The following is a 21,461-nucleotide window of genomic DNA, read 5'->3' as shown; positions in this document are numbered from 1 at the left end:
GCTGAAGAACCTTTCTCCTGCGGGTAAAGGTTTCCTTCTTCGTACTTATAATCGCATCTGGATTGAGGGACATGTTCCCGCATGCTGGCGCGAGTCTATTGTTGTACCGATTCCTAAGCCGGGGAAGGACAAGCACTTGCCTTCCAGTTATCGACCCATCTCGCTTACCAGCTGTGTCTGTAAGGTGATGGAGCGAATGGTTAACTCTCGTTTGGTTTGACTGCTCGAATCTCGACGCCTACTTACCAATGTACAATGTGGATTTCGTAGGCGCCGCTCTGCTGTTGACCATTTGGTTACCTTGTCGACCTTCATTATGAATAACTTCTTGCGGAAGCGCCCGACCGCGGCTGTGTTCTTTGATTTGGAGAAGGCTTACGACACCTGTTGGAGGGCGGGCATTCTCCGCACCATGCATACATGGGGCCTTCGCGGTCGCCTCCCTCTTTTTATTCGTTCCTTTTTAAGGGATCGACAGTTCAGGGTACGTGTGGGTTCTGTCCTGTCAGACACCTTTCGCCAGGAGAATGGGGTGCCACAGGGCTCAGTTTTGAGCGTCGCTCTCTTCGCCATATCGATCAATCCAATAACGGATTGCCTCCCAGCTGATGTATCAGGCTCCCTTTTCGTGGACGATTTTACCATCTATTGCAGCGCGCAGCGTACATGTTTCCTGGAGCGCTGTCTTCAGCGTTCTCTTGACCGTCTTTACTCCTGGAGTGTCGCCAATGGCTTCCGTTTTTCTGCCGAGAAGACGGTCTGTATTAACTTCTGGCGCTACAAAGAGTTTCTCCCATCGTCCTTACGACTCGGTCCCGTTGCTCTCCCATTCGTAGAGACAACAAAATTTTTAGGTCTTACATTTGACAGGAAACTTAGCTGGTCTCCACATGTGTCATATTTGGCTGCCCGTTGTATCCGTTCTCTAAGTGTCCTCCGTGTTCTCAGTGGTATGTCGTGGGGAGCGGATCGAACCGCCCTACTTCGCCTATATCGGTCGCTCCTCCGCTCCAAGCTGGATTATGGGAGCTTCGTATACTCCTCTGCACGGCCGTCCATCTTACGCCGCCTCAACTCCATACAACATCGGGGTTTACGTCTTGCGATCGGAGCGTTTTACAATAGTCCCGTCGAGAGTCTTCATGCTGAAGCCGGTGAATTGCCACTGCTTTGTCGGTATGCCTGTCGGCTATTGTCAATGCTCGACCACCCGTCTTATCGTTCCTTTTTTGACGACTCTCTCGACCGTCAATACGGGTTGTATGTGTCTGCCCTGCTACCCCCTGGAGTTCGCTTTCGTCGCCTCCTTCAACACCTTGATTTTTCACTCCCTGCAACCTTTAGAGTGGGCGAGAGCCACACGCCACCTTGGCTCCAGGCTCAGGTTCGCGTTCACCTTGACCTCAGCTCGCTCCCAAAGGAGGTTACCCCCCGTTCGGTATACCACTCCCGTTTTGTCGAACTTCGTTAAAAGTTCATTAATATGACCTTCATTTATACAGATGGCTCTAAGACAAATGACGGGGTCGGGTGTTCTTTTATTGTCGGGGCACAAAGTTTCAAATACCGGCTCCATGGCCATTGTTCGGTCTTCACAGCTGAGCTCTTTGCCCTCTACCAGGCTGTTCTTTACATCTGCCGCCACCAACATTCTGCTTATGTCATCTGCTCCGATTCCCTGAGCGTCATCCAGAGCCTCAGTGATCCGTATCCGGTTCACCCTTTTGTGCACCGGATCCAACGCTCTCTTCAGCAGCTGGTGGACGACGGTTCTCCGGTTAGCTTTATGTGGGTTCCTGGCCATGTCGGTATCTCTGGGAACGAAGCTGCAGATGCCGTGGCCAAGGCTGCGGTCCTCCAGCCTCGGACAGCTTCTTGTTGTGTCCCTTCATCAGATAGTAGCAGGGTCATTTGTCGGCGCATTTTATCACTGTGGCATGCCGATTGGGCTGCACTTACGGACAACAAGCTTCGGGCCTTGAAACCTCTTTCCGCGGCTTGGACGTCCTCCTCACTCCCTTCTCGGCGGGAGGAGGTCGTTTTGGCCCGGTTACGAATTGGACACTGCCGGTTCAGCCACCGCCATTTGCTGACGGCTGCGCCGGCGCCGTTCTGCCGATGTGGGCAATTGCTGACGGTCCGCCACATATTAACGTCCTGTCCGGATTTTAATACACTGCGTCTTGATCTTGGCCTGCCATGTACTCTAGATGCCATTTTAGCGGATGACCCAGGAGCAGCTGGTCGCGTTCTTCGTTTTATCAACTTGACAAACCTGTTTAAGGACATTTGATTATGATGTTTTTTTAATCCTATGCCTGTCAATCAGTCTTTTATCGTGTTTTCCCTTTTAGTTGCTGTTTTAAACTTGTGCCTCGCGGTGCATTCCTAACGTAGTCTGGGCGCTATTGACCATTGAAGTTGTGCGCCCTAAAACCACAAAAAAAAGTTACAGGAATGATTTCAGAATAGTGTACTTGGAGAAAGGGCGTCAGGAGTGGGACAAGGCGAAAAGACATCAATTTAGTGGGGAGGACTGTGTGGGGTCGCAAACGATGGTCGCAAACTGACCTCCGAGGAATATTTTCATGGGAAGCATCAGCCCATACTTCCAGCCACAAAGCAGAGACACGTATTTGATTGGTGGAGTGCTAAGAATGTACGAGGGGAAACGGAAACCTCCAGAAAATCCTACTATGAGCTTCAGGTGATTAACTGGTACATTCATGACCCACGTAGTTAGAGGTAATGAATTTGGGATTCGTCACCCGAGTGCTAATGTAGACACCGCATGTCCAGGATGGAGTGAGGTAGGGCGTGGTGAGGCACTTCCTTCTGGGGATCGACCTAGAGACTTTGCTTGCGCGAGCCACAGGGGAGAATCTGACGGTTAGATTTTGAGAAGTGTTGCCTGCGACACACACTGATGCGTTTCTTTAAGGGAGAATACTTGAATCGAATTTCTTTTCCTGGATAGTGAGCAGTCAGAAACGTTGATTCGTGTTCTGTCTAGTAACGGTGTAATTTAAACCCTAGGAGTTGGTGGACGGCAAGACTGCATCCACTATGTAGAGAGAGTACTGCAGGCAGGCCACGTGCATAATCTACACAGTGGCCAACGCTCCAACAAGCAGATCTTCGGTGCGGTACAACTGCTGTCCATACTTCACTAGGCGATATTCGCCCTCCGGTTTGTCAGAGGGACATACTCACAGTACGTGTGTTGACTTTCGTTTGCTTGTCCACTGAGTTTTTTCTGAAAGTGAGGATCAGGCTGTAGTGCTTCTGTTGCTCACCGCTGATCAGACTGAGCCAACTTCGTGTCCGTCTAATAACGGGCGGAGAGGAGGGGGCGTGGTCTAAGGAAAGTCAAACATACAGAATGTCTCACCAGTCTCGAATACAACATTGTGTACTTCATATTTATACAATTTTTAGCACTCTACATGTTTTTTTGGGAATAGATTATTTGTGGTATCAAGTTATCAATCATATCTAGTAGCATCCCGATAGAAATGATTGGTTTCATGTAGTAAACTGTAGTGAAACTACAAGATAACACTGCGTTTTGTGGAAATCCCTAGGTATAGGTTGTAATTTTAATCATCTCTAGGGATGAGAATTCAGTCGTGGAGAAACATTAGGAAATCACACATACACACACTGTATTTTACACCACCAAGGGGGTTTGTCAAAACAACTATTTTCTTTCACTTCGAAGCAATTTCACTTACGCTCACTCAAAACGGTACAGATTCTTATCTCCTTAAGAATCAGATCCGCACTGATCTAGTAACAGTAGTCTACCTCCATGCTACCTGCGGTTTCAACATAACAGTTATACATATACCTTACAGCAGCAGCTGTATACCACATATTATCGCTTTTTTTTTTTAAAAAAAAAAAAAAAAAAAGGATAATAAAACATGAAGCCGGATAACCCGGAAATCTGAATTAATGAGGGCCGGATAAACTAGATTCTTGTGTATTACAATAAGAATGACCCAAACTTCCTTCTATGTAGCAGTCTACAATACCAAAAATAACTATTAAAATATCCACAAGTAACACAATAAAATACCTTGTTCTGTCAATCAAAAATCTGCACCCAGTGCCTACCTACTAATCATTCAAAATAAAGCCCACAGAACACTGAAATAACTAAACTGCCGAACATCCAGATCAAACCTCCATCGTTCAAAAATACAAGCCCTTCAGTCACCCCATTCCTAGTAACGGAAGTGTTACAGTGAACGGCAAAGAATTTCAGATCTACCACACCTCATTAATCACAATCAATGCCCTTGGTAGCGAATGGTACGTCTTCAGTCCTTATGTAACTCTTTTACTGTAGGAGAAGCAACATTAACTTTCCCCCATTTAGCGGTCTACATGCACAATACACAATACACAGAACCTGTAATGTACTCAGTCAAAAACCAACAATCCAAAACAAGCGCACATCAGAGTAAAACTAATAAATGGCCGAACATCAGCAGTCTCTAACGACCATGCATACAGGACAGTCAAATTAACCTTCGAAAATGTATCTCATTCACATTCACCACTCGCTGTTATTAAGTGCTTGAATGGTAATCCCCATCATTGTCCACACGTATATTCCATTATTCCTCCTGTAGCCATTTGTTCACCCTCATTTGTCTTTTTTTCAGCGATGGAAATTTCGTCGCTGCATTAAAATGGCGTAGCTATTGCTGGTTGCTAAAGATAGAGACATCCTGTTGCAGCTCATGAAATCGCCACACCTCCTCAGTTACCTAGTACACCTTTAATTCTTCTACGTTCTACGTCACGGTGAACTCCAACATCCCAAAAATAATCTCATCATTCTGTGATACACTAGTGTGCATTCCATCATAGCATGCTGCTCTTAGGGTGTGCCGCGGCCAAAAGGGCTCTGCTTGACGCGGCTATCATTACTTGGGTTGCGATGCCCCAAATCTGTCACCGAGTGGACGCATTCTCATGTACTGCGATAACATTTGCTCTCTTCTAAGCACTACTGAAAGATGTGTTGAGAAGGACGAGTAGTACGTCTCAGGATGACACCTACGAGTTTATTACCTCTAAGAGGGCTACACTCACTCTCTACATGAGTCCTACACAAACTCTACATTCGGCACTGGGACGATTCGTTTATTTTACCTTTTACATTTTTCTTTGGAGGTGACATAGTTCTACAAATCATGGCTTCCTGAGGTGTTAGCCCTTTGTATATCTTCATGTGATGCTCTCCTCTTCAACTAGTTCAATAATTTAACCATTTTTAAAGCATTCCGCTTTATCTATTTACTCAGTTTCAGGTCTTAAGCGAGTTTCTCCATTCTTAGATATCTTTCTGTTTCATCCATTGTCTTTGTCTTTAGCAACCAGCAATAGCTACGCCATTTTAATGCAGCGACGAAATTTCCATCGCTGAAAAAAAGACAGATGAGGGTGAACAAATGGCTACAGAAGGAATAATGGCTAAATAATCAGTTCTTCCTTTAGGTGAACGATGATTCTGTCCTCGCAGATACACATTCAACAACTCACGACTAATAGCTAACCAGTCACAAATACATTCTTTTTCTTTTTGATTTCTTTGTCATTGTGCCCTTTCACCGGACATGAGGTGAATTAATCCTGAAACGGCTGCGATGTACAGTGAACACTCATCAGAAAATATTGACCGTCGCTGTACCTCGCAATACATCAGAGGACGGACATCTATATGGAACAGTCACATTAATATAACTACCGCCTATGTTCGATGTCAGCGTGCTAATAACCACTCACGGACTGAAGTTGACACCACCCCCAGTGAAGCTTATATAAAGAGTGTCGGGAGGACATGGAAAACAGAGCAGTCGATGTCGTAATGCGGACATGGAGCGATTTATCTGACGTTCGAAAGGGCACGATCATGGGCTTTCGTGTCAAGGATGGAAGCGTTTCTGAAATAGTTAAGTTATCAAACTCTTCGCATGTCTCGCGGTTAAAGTATAACGTGGAAGTAAAATGGCGCTCAACAAAACAGTCGCCGAGGCAAACGTGATGCACCATGGGCCATAGATGCCAGTGGTGAGCAAAGGCTGTGGAGATGTGTACGAGCGACGAGACGTGCAACTGTTGAGCAGCTGACCGCCCAGATAAACCAAGCAGCTACCAACAATATCTCCTCAACGCCTGTTCAGCGAATGTTGCTGCGTATGGGCTTCCGGAGCAGGTGCCTGGTTCTTGCACCAATGCTGACTGCTATTCATGGGAGATGAAGGCTGGGATTTGCACGCCATCAGCGCAACTGGACATCCATTGAGTGGCGACAGGTGGCCATTTCAGATGAACTATGGTCCTCTGGACCCGTAGCCATTGGCGTGTACAGTGTGCAACATCTGAAAGCAGACACCCTGGAACAATCGTCGGATTGTTTTCGTGGCATTACCTGGCCCATCTCATCATTCTGAAAGGCACAATGGATAATCACAAGTGTGCATTTATCCTTGGGGACCAAGTCCACCCCTACAATAATTGTATTTTTTCTCGGCACAATGGCATCCACTGAAAGGACGATACAATGTGTCACTCAGCTCGTAGTGTACGTGCGTCATCTGAAGAGCACGTGGATGACCACACTAGTATGGTCAGATGGGAGATAGGGTCGTCAGTCCACTTTTGATATCAAATTGATATGCAAATTAATTAAATTAATCACCTCTGTCCCCACCCACCCGCGCCCCCACCCATCCGTGTCGCCGACCACGCTACCCTGCCCACCTGGATGACGTCACGTGTTTTTATCAGCCTGCACATGCACTCCAGCCCCCTTCTCTTCCTGCACCTCTCCTCCACCTCTCCCCGAACCTACCCTATTGGTGGGAATTTCGAATATTGACGGGAAATATCGAATATTGATGGGAATTTCTTTGCCCCAGGGCTGTGCTGATGTCCCACCTGGGAACTGGCGGGAAATTAAAACTGGTGGTTCGCCTTCCGGGACTCTAACTCTGGTCCTCCTGGATGGGAAGCCCAACTGCACCCCCCTAACACAGTTATACCAGCAGAGGCACTTGGAATTGACGGGAAATTATAAAATGGCAGTACTCTTTCTGGACTCGAATCCTGGTCCTCCTGGACGGAAAGCCCTAGTGCACCCTCCTAATGCAACCCCCGCAACACAATTATACCACCAGAGGCGCTTGGAACTGATGGGAAATTAAAAATGGTAGTGTCCTTTCCGGGGCTCCAACCCGCATTCTACTGGATGAAAAGCCCAAGTGCACTCCCCAACACATGGAAACTGTCCAGATGCGGGCGAGGAGGGTTAGGTTAGTGTACTTTATTTATTTTGATCCGGAAACTAACACAAAGGTCGATCCTAATTACGTAATTAATCACAAAAATGGGGCCTAATTACTCAACTATATGGATAGTGCTACACAAGGACGGCATAAAAGCGCAATACAACTTAAAAATTGGCGGCACCATACAACTATTGTTATCCGGCTCTGAAAAAATTTCGCAATACCACTTGAAAGCAGTGACAGACATATTCAAACTCTACCCTTCACCTACAAGCTGGTGGGAAAAAGGCAGAGGTGTAAGGTACTACCTTTATTCTTTTTTATGGCAAATGCATTCAACTGATGAGATGCTGGTGTCGGACAGAGAAGAGTTTAAAAAGTGTGTTACCTGTAAGCATACACTATCAGAGATTGCTACAGATACCTGCTCAAAAACCATCCTGCAGCCCAGGTAATCAAAGCCAATACACGCTATCACAACTGATGGTAAAAAAAATTCATCACTGTTGTAATTATAATTCAAAATTGTGTGAAAAAACAGCACTCGTAATGAATGGGTCATAATACAGCACATGTACTGGGGAAAATCGTCGTCCTAAAATACTGCAGGGGGGCAGGGGGGGGGGGGTAGTTGAACGTGCGTTCTCCTCAATGTACAATCACAAACTGCTGAAAGCCGAGGCCCTCTCACTTCCCATCACGCCATCCCCCTACGCCCCCTCCCCCGCCTACCCATCCATCCACTGGGAAGACACATGTTTCTTCAAACCGGCAGCTGCTCCGCAGAGCATCTCGCTCCCCCCACTGCCCGCCCTTTTTCTGCAGCTCTACAGCCGCAGACCTCACCAGGACCTTTGAGGTCACTCGTGATATGTGGCAAGACTTCAGGTGACACAAAAGGGAAATACAGTAGCACAACTTCTACCATCTGGAGAATGCACCAGATGGTCCACAGCACACAGCTTTCCACCATATGACAACTGCCTTGAGACAATAGTGTGTATAGTCAACTAAACAATAGTAGCTAAAAGGACAGCTGCCTCAAGTGCAACTTGTTCATCTTAAGTTCAAATGGCACTGAGCACTATGGGACTTAACTAATGAGGTCATCAGTCCCCTAGAACTTAGAACTACTTAAACCTAACTAACCTAAGGACATCACACAAATCCACGTCCGAGGCAGGATTCGAACCTGAGACCGTAGTGGTCGCGCGGTTCCAGATTGTAGCGCCTAGAACCGCTCGGCGTTCATCTTAAGTATAATGACATAGCCGCCCTAGTATTAAAAAAAGGAAGACAAAATTACAACAGTAATAAATATCTTCTTTCCACGTAAACAGGCAAAGTCCATTTTCTTTTAGTTTTATGAGTAAAATGGGTATGGTTTTTACGTTCGACTGCGGGATACAATTCTCACCTCATAATTTTGTGACGTCCAACGAAGTACACCACCACCGATCAGAAATGATCAGCAGAGACATGTCCACCATGTGTAAAATCAGAAAGAAAATCTTTGACTATTTTGCTGCCAAAAATGCTGATCACAGCAGAACGCTTTTGGTTACTGAAAACCATCGTCGGAGTAAAGAATAAGCGAGAATACAAACTCCAAATATATATATATATATATTTCTTTCAGCTTGTTGAACAAATCACATGCCCTGAGAGCGTCTCTTGGATTCAGTGTCTGTAAATAAACTGTCATGCACGTGTGTACTACAGACATTTAAGACAATCTTTCACACCATTGACTCACATGTCGGAGAAAAAGAAACACATTCATTTTACATTTGACAATAACAAGCTATAATTCAAGAGAACGTAGGTGGTTTGTAAACTATGACAGGTCCCCTTTTACCACCGCAATGTTATATCATTCTAGCGTTTACGAAATACATTGTGAGAGCCTGTCTCGCCCTGTGTAGGTGGGAGATTGAAATTTCGTTAAAAGATTTCGTCGCAATGAAAAAAAAAAGAAACACCTGTCAAGAATCATTCCGTGGTGCCATAGCCATCTCCTGCACACTCTAGGCGGCACGTCATTGATATCAATTTAATAGGCTAAGCAATTAAATCGATCATGAAAGTCAGTTTCGATGAAGATTTTTTTTTCAGTAGTCGGATTACACTCACCAGGTATGTCAAATGGGAATCCGTGGAGGGAAGACGATGTTCCTCTCGAGGAACACTATTGAGAAACGACAAAACGACATTTGAAGCTGACCGTAGAGGGATTCTATGGCCAACACCATACATTTCGTGTAAGAACTGCGCTATTAAAAACACGATCGTAGCGACTACGTTACCGTCACCGTGCATAAAAAGCGGTCTTGAGTCTACAGGCACACACACAAGTCGCTGATAGCGTTGTATCTTGGGCATAAAATCGGGTCGTCAGTTTCATAACTGTGGTATGGAAATGTGTGACTAGGGCCTCCCGTCGGGTAGACCGTTCACCGGGTGCAAGTCTTTCGATCTGACGCCACTTCGGCGACTTGCGCATCGAATAACTGCGATGATTCTAAGTTAGCAACAGGTGTTTATGAGGTACAAGGGGGATGGAGTACGTCGCATAAATCGGCACTACAATCCCCATGTATACATCTGCTTGTCAGATGTCCTGTTTACAGAGTAGGTGGCGGCATGATGTGTAATTTCACATGTCAAACACGGCTGTTTTGCGTTTGTCTCTTTCTTTCTAATTAGCATTCTCCATTACTAAAGATCATTTTATATGCGACTGATGCAAGCATAGTATAATTTCTGAACCATGATGGGATGTGAATAGTGGGAGCTATATACCTCTGCAAAGCTATACTGTACATGTATCACAAGGAATAGATGTTTTATGGAAGTAGTTTTTCATTTTACAGTTTATCACCATAGTTTATCGTAGAGAAATGTGCAAGGAGAATGTATGTCATGTGCTGAAAATATATTTCTTACATTCTGATAGTAACAGCGTTACATTCTATACGACTAATAGGTCGGAAACTGTATCGATCTAACATTATAGTGATTTTTAAGTGCAGAACCCTGTACCCTTAGCAGTGCATGTGGTTACTTTCTCTCTTTTTCCAATACCTTCTTGGTAATGACCCCAGACACCAGAACAATACTTTAGAATTGATAGCGCAGTTGATTTACGTAAAATGCAACAAACTCTGTCTGTCTGGAGCTCCATAATGCATAGAAGCCACTCGTTTCGTGTCCCTAACCGTCAGTTATAGCACAACAACAGACTCATATCTACTATACACCGATAAGGGGCGCTAACCTCCTCGACATTCGCGCTTTTGGAGAAAGCTTGTGCTCCTGGATGGGTGTGGGACAGCAGATACAGCCTTGGTTCGCACTGTTCTTCCTCGAAACGAGGAATATAGCGGTCTACTTCTGGTCAGCTGCAGATTAAATCGGTCCCAGTGCTGCAGAGACCAATAGTCAGAGACAATGGGAGGAGATCTTTCGGTCCCTAACTTTATTCTAAGAATGCGAGAATGCCCTACGACTCCCATCCACATAGAGAAAGATCGTAGATACGCACTATGATCGAGGTGCTAGAGATATCTAGGTCGCTGTCTGTTATACTTTGGTGTGTACGTTCGAGAATTAACAATGAATTAACGTACCGCTCAGTCATCTACTTACACTCGCGATGGTACTCGCAAAGTAGTGAAGAGGCTGTTTAGCGACGATACAGAAATTGGTACGCATGCTGCCGCATCATTGGTCGGTGTTGAAATTACGATAAAATGGCTAAAATTGATAGCACTATCAACTATGATGCTTATTATGACAGTACATCGACGGCGTCCTTTCCATCCAAACAATCCACTGGTACGCTGTTGATTGTCACATAATGACCGACTGACATCGCTTGTTTGAGATGGAGAAAGAGTCTTGGTGGAGGAGGCAACACCTTCCAGGGATGGTTAACACTGAAACAGTGATCGCGTGCATGGCAGCAATATGAAGAATCAATCAATTTGAACACAGCGCCATCAGCTATCCCTCACTGTGAATGATGAGTTTAAATGTAGAGATCGTCAGTCACTTTTGGAGAGCTGTTTGGAAACGCTCCAGTTCCCCTGTGTTGTGACTCTCTTTTATTTCACTCACCCAGTGTGTGGATGTGTTGTTGGATCAGCAGCACCAACATGATTTACACCAGCGATATCTAGTTAATGTCAGTTTAGAACCTGACGCAGATGTCGAAGTCGTGGCAGAAAACAAAGTGTATGGCAGTGTACAAAGCGTTTTACAGCAGGGAAAGTGGTGTATGAAACAACGAAACAGGGAGCCTCTCCTGCAACTGATAACCTGTGGGAGATGGTTCTCGTACAATAGAGGTGATGAAACCTTACACCAGTCTGTGCAAGCGACGTCGATCACTCGCAACCTGTTCCAATGGATAAATACCTGTATATTTAATAGGATCGCCGCGTATGCTCGATGCCGGCATGCAGACGGTATTCGTTTTAGATATATTGGAAGAGAAAGATGTGGTAAAAATCTATTGGATGAAGTTAGCGGAGCTTTTATAGTTCTTAAATTTTCGCTGTTGGATGGTGCATTATAAAGATGATAGAATGTTTGGGTGATAGGTGTGAATGGACCCTGAGGGATGTGGATCTGCTTCAGACAGCAGTACCTGTATGATGTTGAGTCTTCCTAATTTCCCCAATAAGAGACACCACCATAACTGTTTGTACTGTCTTTTACACTACGTAGTGTTGCAGGAGGCGGCTTCGTTTGGCGCTAACCTTACACATCGTACACGGGTGGCGGAGCTACGACAACATGTTCCCATTTCCACCGAGTGGTCAAAACACGATCCTATAGCATTAACTCAGCTCGCTCTGTTTCTACAAGGGTTGCAGAATGTGGTAGATATAGCTCTCTCCGACTTCTGGGTAAAATTGATCTCGCAATCAACTGCGGTGTGTACTATAGTACGTCACTCCATATCAATGGTGGCTTTCTCATCCTGACCATCCACTGGGTATGCTGATGATTACCGCATAATGCTTGACTGACACCACTCGGCTGAGATGGAGGGAGAACACTGGATACCTGCTACTTGTCGCCGAGGAGCCTGGGATAAAATGTAGAGGTCATCACCTCCATACAATTGTTTGGTAGTGTTCGTCAATGCTACAGACTGGTCCTATTTCCATATGGTGCTATGCCCTCCACATGGTCTTTTTTCACCAATAAGGTGACAGTACATCTTTATTTGTACTACCCCACGCGTGTTGTGAACAGCAACTTCCAGCGATTGTGAACACCATAACAGTAATCATGTACAGGACTACAAAATGAAGCAACAATGCTTTCCGAAATGGAACACCGAGACATCCGCTACCCTGTCAATGGGGAAGATGAGATTAAGTGTACAGGACTTCACCTTCGAATAGCTGTTCGAAGAGCTCTAGAATGCCACGCTCTTTCAGTTTCCACATGCTGCCATGTCTTCCACATTTTTGTCAATGACAAACATCTCCCCTGTGTTTTATTAATACTAGCCTGTGTTGTGGTAGCTGTACAGTTCATGCCATGCCATGTTCATCTTTGTGTGAGAGCCAGAGGATTGGAACGTGTTAATGACAGTTTAGAAGCAGCTGACACGGATCTCTAAGTCATGGTAGAAAAAAACAAAGTGTATCACGGTGTACACTGATTGGGTGTGTTACAACAGAAAAAACAGTGTATTAAACTGCTTATGAAGGGACAACACAGGAACCCTCTCGTGTGATTGATAGTCTGTTGGATATGGTCATCCTACACTGCAGGGAGATGAAACTTTACACCGGTCTGTGGAAGTGAGTTCGACCACGACCAAGACGCAGAGGGACTGTCTAAAAAATAGAGCTGGAGATTTTGCTGTATAGGATCCTCAGCAGATAGGTTCGAAAAAGGTGACTCGTTTCGAGATATGACTGTGGCACGAATATGATTCACCAGTGGCTGTAATCATTAAAAGGCGTGTCTACAAGATACAAGTACGTGGTAGAATGGATAGACTTGATTCCAAATCGCAGACAGCATTTCTACCCGGAAGCGTAACACTGTCAGCAACTCATGAGTGTGCCTGTAGACTGAAGACCGCTTTTTATGCACGGTGACGGTAACACAGTGTTGTGGACTGGCAAGACAGCCATTCCACAGTGACGGGTAACCGAAAGGCACGCGTTTAACTCACGCAGGCTGGCGTGAGGTCTGAAACAGGATACGTAATGAATGCTATAAAGAAAAGTACGTAGCTGCTGGAATACTTAACTTTAATCCACAATTGGTGAACATTGGTCTTGTTGCTGTACATGCTTCATTAGATACATAGCAAAGGATAAATGGCGCCTTGCTAGGTCGTAGCAATTTACTTAGCTGAAGGCTATGCTAACTATCGTCTCGGCAAATGAGAGCGTAATTCTCAGTGAACCTTTCCTAGCAAAGTCGGCTGTACAACTGGGGCGAGTGCTAGTAAGTCTCTCTAGACCTGTCGTGTGGTGGCGCTCGGTCTGCAATCACTGATAGTGGGGACACGCGGGTCCGACGTATACTAATGGACCGCGGCCGATTTAAAAGCTACCACCTAGCAAGTGTGGTGTCTGGCGGTGACACCACACACAGTCACTATGATAGTTTTTTAATAGCGCAGTTCTTACTCGAAGTGTATGGTGTGAACTGTAGAATCCCTCTGCGGTCAGCTTCAAATGTCATTTCTCAATAGTGTTCCTTGAAAGGAACATCGTATTCCCTCCACGGATTCCCATTTGACCTACCTGGTAAGTGTAATCCGAACTTTAAAAAAAAGAAATAGCCATGCGGACTGAGTCTCATGATCAGTTTAATTACTTAGCCTATCAAATGGATATCAACGACGTGCCGCCTAGTGCGTACAGGAGATGGCTAGGGCACCACGGAATGATTCTTGACAGGCGTTTCTTTTTTTTTCCGTTGTGGCGATATCTTTTAACGAAATTTAAATCTCCCACCCACACAGGGCGAGACAGGCTCTCACGATTTGTTTCATAAACGCTAGTATGATGTAACATTGCGTTGGTAAAAGGGGACCTGTCAGCTACGTTCCCTTGAATTATAGCTTATTGTTGTCAGACGTAAAATGAATGTGTTTTTTCTTCTGACATGTGAGCCAATTGTGTAGAAGGTTGTCTGAAATGTTTGTAATACACACTTGCATGACAGTTTATTTGCAAACACTGAATGCGAGACACGCTCTCAGGTCGTGTAATTTGTTCAACGAGTTGAAATAAATTGCTTAATATAGATCTTTTTCTTTGGAGCTTATATTCTCGCTTTTTCTTTAGTCCAATGATGGTTTTGAGACAACTAAAACATTCTGCGGTGATCGGTAAATTTTGCGGCAAAATAATCGGAGGTTTTTTTTCCTGATTTTTCACACATGGTGGACATGTCTCTGCTGATCATTCGTGATTGGTGGTGGTGCACTTCATTGGATGTTACAAAATAATGATATGCGGATTGTATCTTACATTCGAAAGTAAAAACTATACCGATTTTGCTCATAAAACTAAAAGAAAATGGAGTTAGCCTATTTTCGTGGAAAGACTACGTTTATTGTCGTCGCAATTGTGCCTTCATTTTCTTAATTCATGTTCGATTATAGATGCGTTGACGTCAAATAAAAGTGTTTTCCATCGCAGAACGAGAGGCCTATTGGAGGCATTGGGGGCCTGCCTAGTCTGTGTCAGGTCGCCTCCGCAGGTACGCTCCCTAACCATTAGGGGCGGCTGGGTCGCTATACTTTAGACGAACAAGTTGCACTTGAGGTGCCCGTCTTTTTATCTCCTATTGTTAAGGCGGCGGCCAGATGGTGGAAAGCCGAATGCTGCTAACTATCTGGAACGCTATCCTGATGGGCGGACCTGTGCTACTCACACTCCCCTGGCCGCCAAACTCCCCGTATTTAAATGCAATAGAGAATCTTTGGGACCACTTCAATCGAGCTGTTTACGACATAGAATCTCAACCGAGAAACCTCGCGCAGCTGGCCAAGGTACAGGAGTTGTCATGCTGCACGTCCCTGTGTGTACCTTCCAGAACCTCATTGACACCCCTCCTGCACGTCTCTCAGCGATCTCCGCGACAAACGGTTGTTATTCGAACTCTTGACAAGCGGTTACATTAATGTGGCTCGAAAGTGTACCTCTGGCGATTTCCCTTTGCGGCAAAACTCGTGGCTCTATACGGTTTCAGATGTGTGGGCAGTGTGTTGGGTAGAGCACAGGAACAATACCAGTAATAAACAAGAGACACACAGAGGAACTACACTACTGGCCATTAAAATTGCTACACCACGAAGATGACGTGCTACAGACGCGAAATTTAACCGACAGGAAGAAGTTGCTGTGATATGCAAATGATTAGCTTTTCAGAGCATTCACACAAGGTTGGCGCCATTGGCGACATCTACAGCATGCTGACATGAGGGAAGTTTCCAACCGATTTCTCATACACAAACAGCAGCTGACTAGCGTTGCCTGCTGAAACGTTGTTGTGACGCCTCGTGTAAGGAGGAGAAATGCGTACCATCACGTTTCCGACTTTCATAAAGGTCGGATTGTAGCCTATCGCGATTGCGATTGGTCGAGATCCAATTACGGTTAGCAGAATATGGAATCGGTGGGTTCAGGACGGTAATACGGAACGCCGTGCTCGATCCCAACGGCCTAGTATCACTAGCAGTGGAGGTAATCAGGCATCTCATCCGCATGGCTGTGACGGATCGTGCAGCCTCGTCTCGATCCCTGAGTCAACAGAGGGGGACATTTGCAAGACAACAACCACGTGCACAAACAGTTCGACGACGTTTGCAGCAGCATGGACTATCAGGTCAGAGACCGTGGCTTCGGTTACCCTCGACGCTGCATCAGAGACAGGAGCACCTGCGACGAACCTGGGTGCACAAATGGCAGAACTTCATTTTTTCGGATGAATCCAGGTTTACAGCATCATGATGGTCGCATCCGTGTTTGGCGACATCGCGGTGAACGCACATTGGTTCAAATGGTTCAAATGGCTCTGAGCACTATGGGACTTAACTTCTGAGGTCATCAGTCCCCTAGAACTTAGAACTACTTAAACCTGACTAACCTAAGTACATCACACACATCCATGCCCGAGGCAGGATTCGAACCTGCGACCGTAGCGGTCGCGCGGTTCCAGACTGTAACGCCTATAACCGCTCGGTCGCAACGGCCGGCCGCACATTGGAAGCGTGTATTCGTCATCGCCATACTGGCGTATCACCCGGCGTGACGGTATGGGGTGCCATTGGTTACACGTCTCGGTTTCCTCTTGGTCGCATTGACGGCACTTTGAACGGTGGACGTTACGTTTCAGATGCGTTACGACCAGTGCCTGCCCTATTCATTCGGACCCTGCGAAACCCTACATTTCAGCAGGATAATGCACGACCACATGTTGCAGGTCCTGTATGGGCCTTTCTGGATACAGAAAATGTTCGACTGCTGCCCTGGCCGGCACGTTCTCCAGATCTCTCACCAATTGAATACTTGTTGTCAATGGTGGCCGAGCAACTGGCTCGTTACCATACGCCAGTAACTACTCTCGATGAACCGTGGTATCGTGTTGAAGGTGCATGGGCAGCTGTACCTGTACACGCCATCCAAGCTCTGTTTGACTCAATGCCCAGGCGTATCAAGGCCGTTATTACGGCCAGAGGTAGTTTTTCTGGGTACTGATTTCTCAGGATCTATGCACCCAAATTGGGTGAAAATGTAATGACATGTCAGTTGTAGTATAATATATTTGTCCAATGAATACCCGTTTATCATCTGCATTTCTTCTTGGTGTATCAATTTTAATGGCCCGTCGTATATATAAGAAGAGAGGAGAGGCTGTGGGTGTACTGACTGCTTGTCGGCCTGCGAGAAGTACTCCTTGCCGCGGCGCTGGCGCAGGCAGTAATGGTGGGCGCCGAAGCACTCGCAGAGGCAGACGGCGCCGGCGCTCAGGCGGCGGGCCGCGAAGTGAGACGGGCAGCGGCACGAGCCCAGCACGCTGCAACAGCAACAACAACAACAACAACAACACAATTATATCACTGTATGACACACAGTTCAGGAGATGTGACGTGGTAAACATTGAGATTCACGAAAAAGTAGCTACTCTTGAAACTAGATCAGTCTATACTCCTCCAGTGTTTGAGAAAGAGATCCCTTAGTGACGTCCAATACATTTTATACATGGAAGTTCCATTTTTTAAGGAATCGGAAATGGAGGAGTTACCAGTGTACGACTAGACGAATGCTTTGTTTGTAACCCGTACCTGCCTGTTTGACGGTTACGCTACACTCACTCGAAAATGACAAATGACTACACAGCCGGAACTTTGCAGCTGTGGAGAATCCAAACTAATCACAGCCGAGGGGTGGGGGGAGGGGAGGTGGGGGGGGGGGGGGAGGGGGGGGGACAGATTGTGGTCATTCAGATCTGTTATGTATATCGACCCGACCGTTCTTCCTCTCTAGCAAGTGCTTTATATCTAATTCGACACCGAGCGAGGTGGTGCAGTGTTTAACACACTGGACTCGCATTCGGGAGGACGACGGTTCAATCCCGCGTCCGGCCATCCTGATTTAGGTTTTCCGTGATTTCCCTATATCACTCCAGGCAAATGCCGGGATGGTTCCTCTGAAAGGGCACGGCCGACTTCCTTCCCCATCCTTCCCTAATCCGATGAGACCGATGACCTCGCTGTCTGGTCTCCTTCCCCCAACAACCAACCATCTCATTCGACTACTCGCGATTGTGGCCGCACTTACAGTTATCAACCTATAACCGTTTATTTATTGCTTTATAAGCTACAGCCACGTAGCTCAACAGCCACTAAAATTGATAAATTATTATTTTTTCACCCATTATATCCGTAGCACTCAGCGTAACTGCTGTGACTTTAAAAAAAATCGCAGCACTAAAAAATAATTAATGTAGTGTAACGAAATCTCTGGAATACATTTGTCTAGGTAAAATATTTCAGCGAATCAGTTTGTAAGATCACAGGTTAACGTAAGCGACAGAAAAGTGAAATCATAAATTTAGACAACATTGTCTATAGAACAATAGTTGACATCGCAAAAAAAGTGTGTGTGAATTCCTAAGGGAACGAACTGCTGAGGTCATCGGTCCCTAGACTTACACACTACTTATTCTAACTTATGCTAAGAACAAAACAGACACACACACACACACCCATGCCCGAGGGAGGACTCGAACCTCCAACGGGAGGGGCCGCACAGTCCGTGACATGGTACCTCAAACCAGGCGGCCACCCCACACGGTGACATTTTTTATTTATTTATTGCCAAATTATGGACCTGTTACCAGATGTTTAAAACAGGTCGTACATCTTACAATTTTCGTTTTTCATCTGTTTACAGTTTTTTTTCCTTCTGTTTTATCTACAACATTTACAAAGAATGATACTTTTCAAAATGACAATAATTTAAGGTTGAAATATAAATAAGATTTTGTTGTTTTTTAAGAAGAATATAAAAATATAGGATAGAGGAGAGATTTGTTAGCGCCACCACCGAATGTGACTGACGGTGAATACCTCGGAATGGTTTCTTCGAGCCGTTGACCGCCAGTCATCGCAAAAGATTAGTTTATTATTACCGGTTTCGGCTTATGTTAAAGCCATCTTCAGATTTCTTAGGCCCCCTATGGCTGCTGCTGGTGGCTACTCGGTTCTTCACGTGATTGCACGACAGTGTACGATCGCGATATCACGTGAACAACCGAGTAGTCGCCAGCAGCAGCCATAGGTGGCCAAAGAAATCTGAAGATGGCTTTAACACAAGCCGAAAACGGTTGTAATAAAGGAATGTTATTGCGATCTCGACTGTTGTTTTAATCGAAGATGTGTGAAATGCTGATACATTTATAATCCGTGTAACAGCGAGAATGTTGAACACAAATAGGCAAACGTGCATTCATCGTGTTGCACGGGTTCCTGACGTCAGCTTGTGGGATGAGTTCCATGCCTGTTGCACATAGTCGGGCAATACACAGACGGTTAATGATGGTTGTGCATGATTCCTGAGTTATCGTCCGATGATGTCATATGTGCTCGACTGGAGACAGATCTGATGATCGAGCACTCTGTAGAGCATGTTGCGTTAGAACAGCAGTTATTCTCTTGGAAAAAAAAAATCCCTGGACTGCTATCCATGAATGTCAGCACAACACATCCAGTCAAGAGACTGACGTACAAATTTGCAGTCAGGGTATGTGGGAAAACCACGGGAGTGCACCTGCTGTCATACGAAATCGCACTCCAGACCATAACTCAAGGTGTAGGCCCAGTGTACGTAGCATGCAGACATGTTGGTTCCAGGCCCTCGACTCGCCTCCTTCCATCCAACACACGGCTGTCAGTGGCAGCCAGCTTTCATCAGGAAACACAACAGACGTCTACCCTACCCTCCAATGAGTTCTCGGTTGACGCCAGTGAAGCCACAAATGGTGATGGTTTGGGGTCAGTGGGATGCGCGCAACAGGTCAATTGACTCGGACCTGTCCGTGAAGCAAGCGATTTGTAACAGTTCGTTGTGTCACTGCGGTACCAAATGCTGATCAAATTGCTGCTGCAAATGCAGTACGGTGCGGCAGAGCGATACGCTGAACACGACGGTATTCCCTCTCGGTTGTGCCAGGTGGCAGTGCTGAGTCCGGTCTTCTTGCGACCGTACGTCGCCGTGACTACCGCTGCGGAGCATTCATTAGCAATGCCAACATTCTTGTCAATTATTCTTGCAATAACGCAGAAGGAACATTAAGTTTCTCGTAGCCATGTCGTTCAAACTCACAAGGGGAGGCCGCCAATTGTGAAATTCAGATTCGATTCATACTGCGCATAATAAAAGCTCATGGCCAGAGGTGTAATGTGGCAAAGCACCAAGATGCACTTCTCAGCCGTTGTCGAGAAAACCGCCAGTTAAAAGGAAACCGTGGGTGAAATACTCTCTACGATTAATAATTTTCTACAGCGTTGTGGCGCAGCGGTAAACGCTCGGGTTTGTAATCCGAAAGTCACCGGATCGAATCTCGGGCCATGCAACTTCTTTTTTTTTTAGTATTTGTTTTTTGTAATTCAAATGTGTATACACACACACACACACACACACACACACACACACACACACATATATATATATATATATATATATATATATATATATATATATATATATATAATTCCCGGCAATCAGTTGCAACAATTATGCATATAACAAGTTGTTGAAAGTCGTTTGTCGTGGAGAAACTGGCGACTTCGAACATCATTATGTTTTCCGCAAACAAAGTTGTATTTCACAAATGTTGTTAATTGTCTTCATAATGTTTACCACGTATAGTTAACGGAAGACGTAGAAACGATATTCCGAAACGAATTCGTATAGCGTAAGTCAAACGTTCGAATTAGAATAGAGACCCCACGAACACAAATTTGCTGTGGCAGGTATGAAATATAAACTCCGTTACTCAATCGTTACACTTGATGGACAGATGTTGAATGGACCGAAACGAGCCGCCGCATAACAGCGTAGTTGCCTGCTAACTTCGAAAGAAGGTAGACGCGGTTCCTAGCGCAACTTATAACATCGTTGAAAATCAGTGCGGTCGTGAGAGCTTTGGTACACCCTGTCAAACAAACGGAAAAATGGAGGCGGTACAATATATATATATATATGAATTACAAAAAACTAATAAAAAAAAGTTGCATGCCGCGGGATTCGATCCGGCGACCTCCGAATTACGAACCCTAGCGCTTACCGCTGCGCCACAACGCTGTAAAAGATTATTTGACTCAACGGTTTCTTTTAACTGCCGATTTTCTTGACAACGGCTGAGAAGTGCATCTTGGTGCTTTGCCACATTACACCTCTGGCCATGAGCTTTTATTATGCGCAGTATGAATCGAATCTGAATTTCACAATTGGGGGCCTCCCCTTGTCAGTGGTGTTTTGATAATTACCTCCATGTCCAATCTCAAAGGTAACTAACGCTCACGACCATTACAGTGTGCATTTTAAGCAAACCGGATTTTCATCCCCTTAGCGGCGCTACTAGAGCCACTCTTACGGGACGTGC

General features: G+C 45.5%; 1 protein-coding gene across 1 annotated transcript in view; it reads right to left on the bottom strand.

Moving 5' to 3' along the window:
- The window catches only part of LOC126416207 (uncharacterized), a 1,274,366-nt gene that overhangs the window by 12,406 nt on the left and 1,240,499 nt on the right, over positions 1 to 21,461 (bottom strand). The window contains exon 5 of the mRNA XM_050083799.1: positions 17,223 to 17,369. Coding sequence (XP_049939756.1) covers positions 17,223 to 17,369 — 147 coding nt within the window. The remainder of the gene's footprint in view (positions 1 to 17,222; positions 17,370 to 21,461) is intronic.

This window comes from Schistocerca serialis, chromosome 8 (assembly GCF_023864345.2).
Source record: "Schistocerca serialis cubense isolate TAMUIC-IGC-003099 chromosome 8, iqSchSeri2.2, whole genome shotgun sequence".
In the NCBI taxonomy this organism is placed as follows: Eukaryota; Metazoa; Arthropoda; class Insecta; order Orthoptera; family Acrididae; genus Schistocerca; species Schistocerca serialis.
This window is presented reverse-complemented; position numbering and strand designations above follow the sequence as displayed.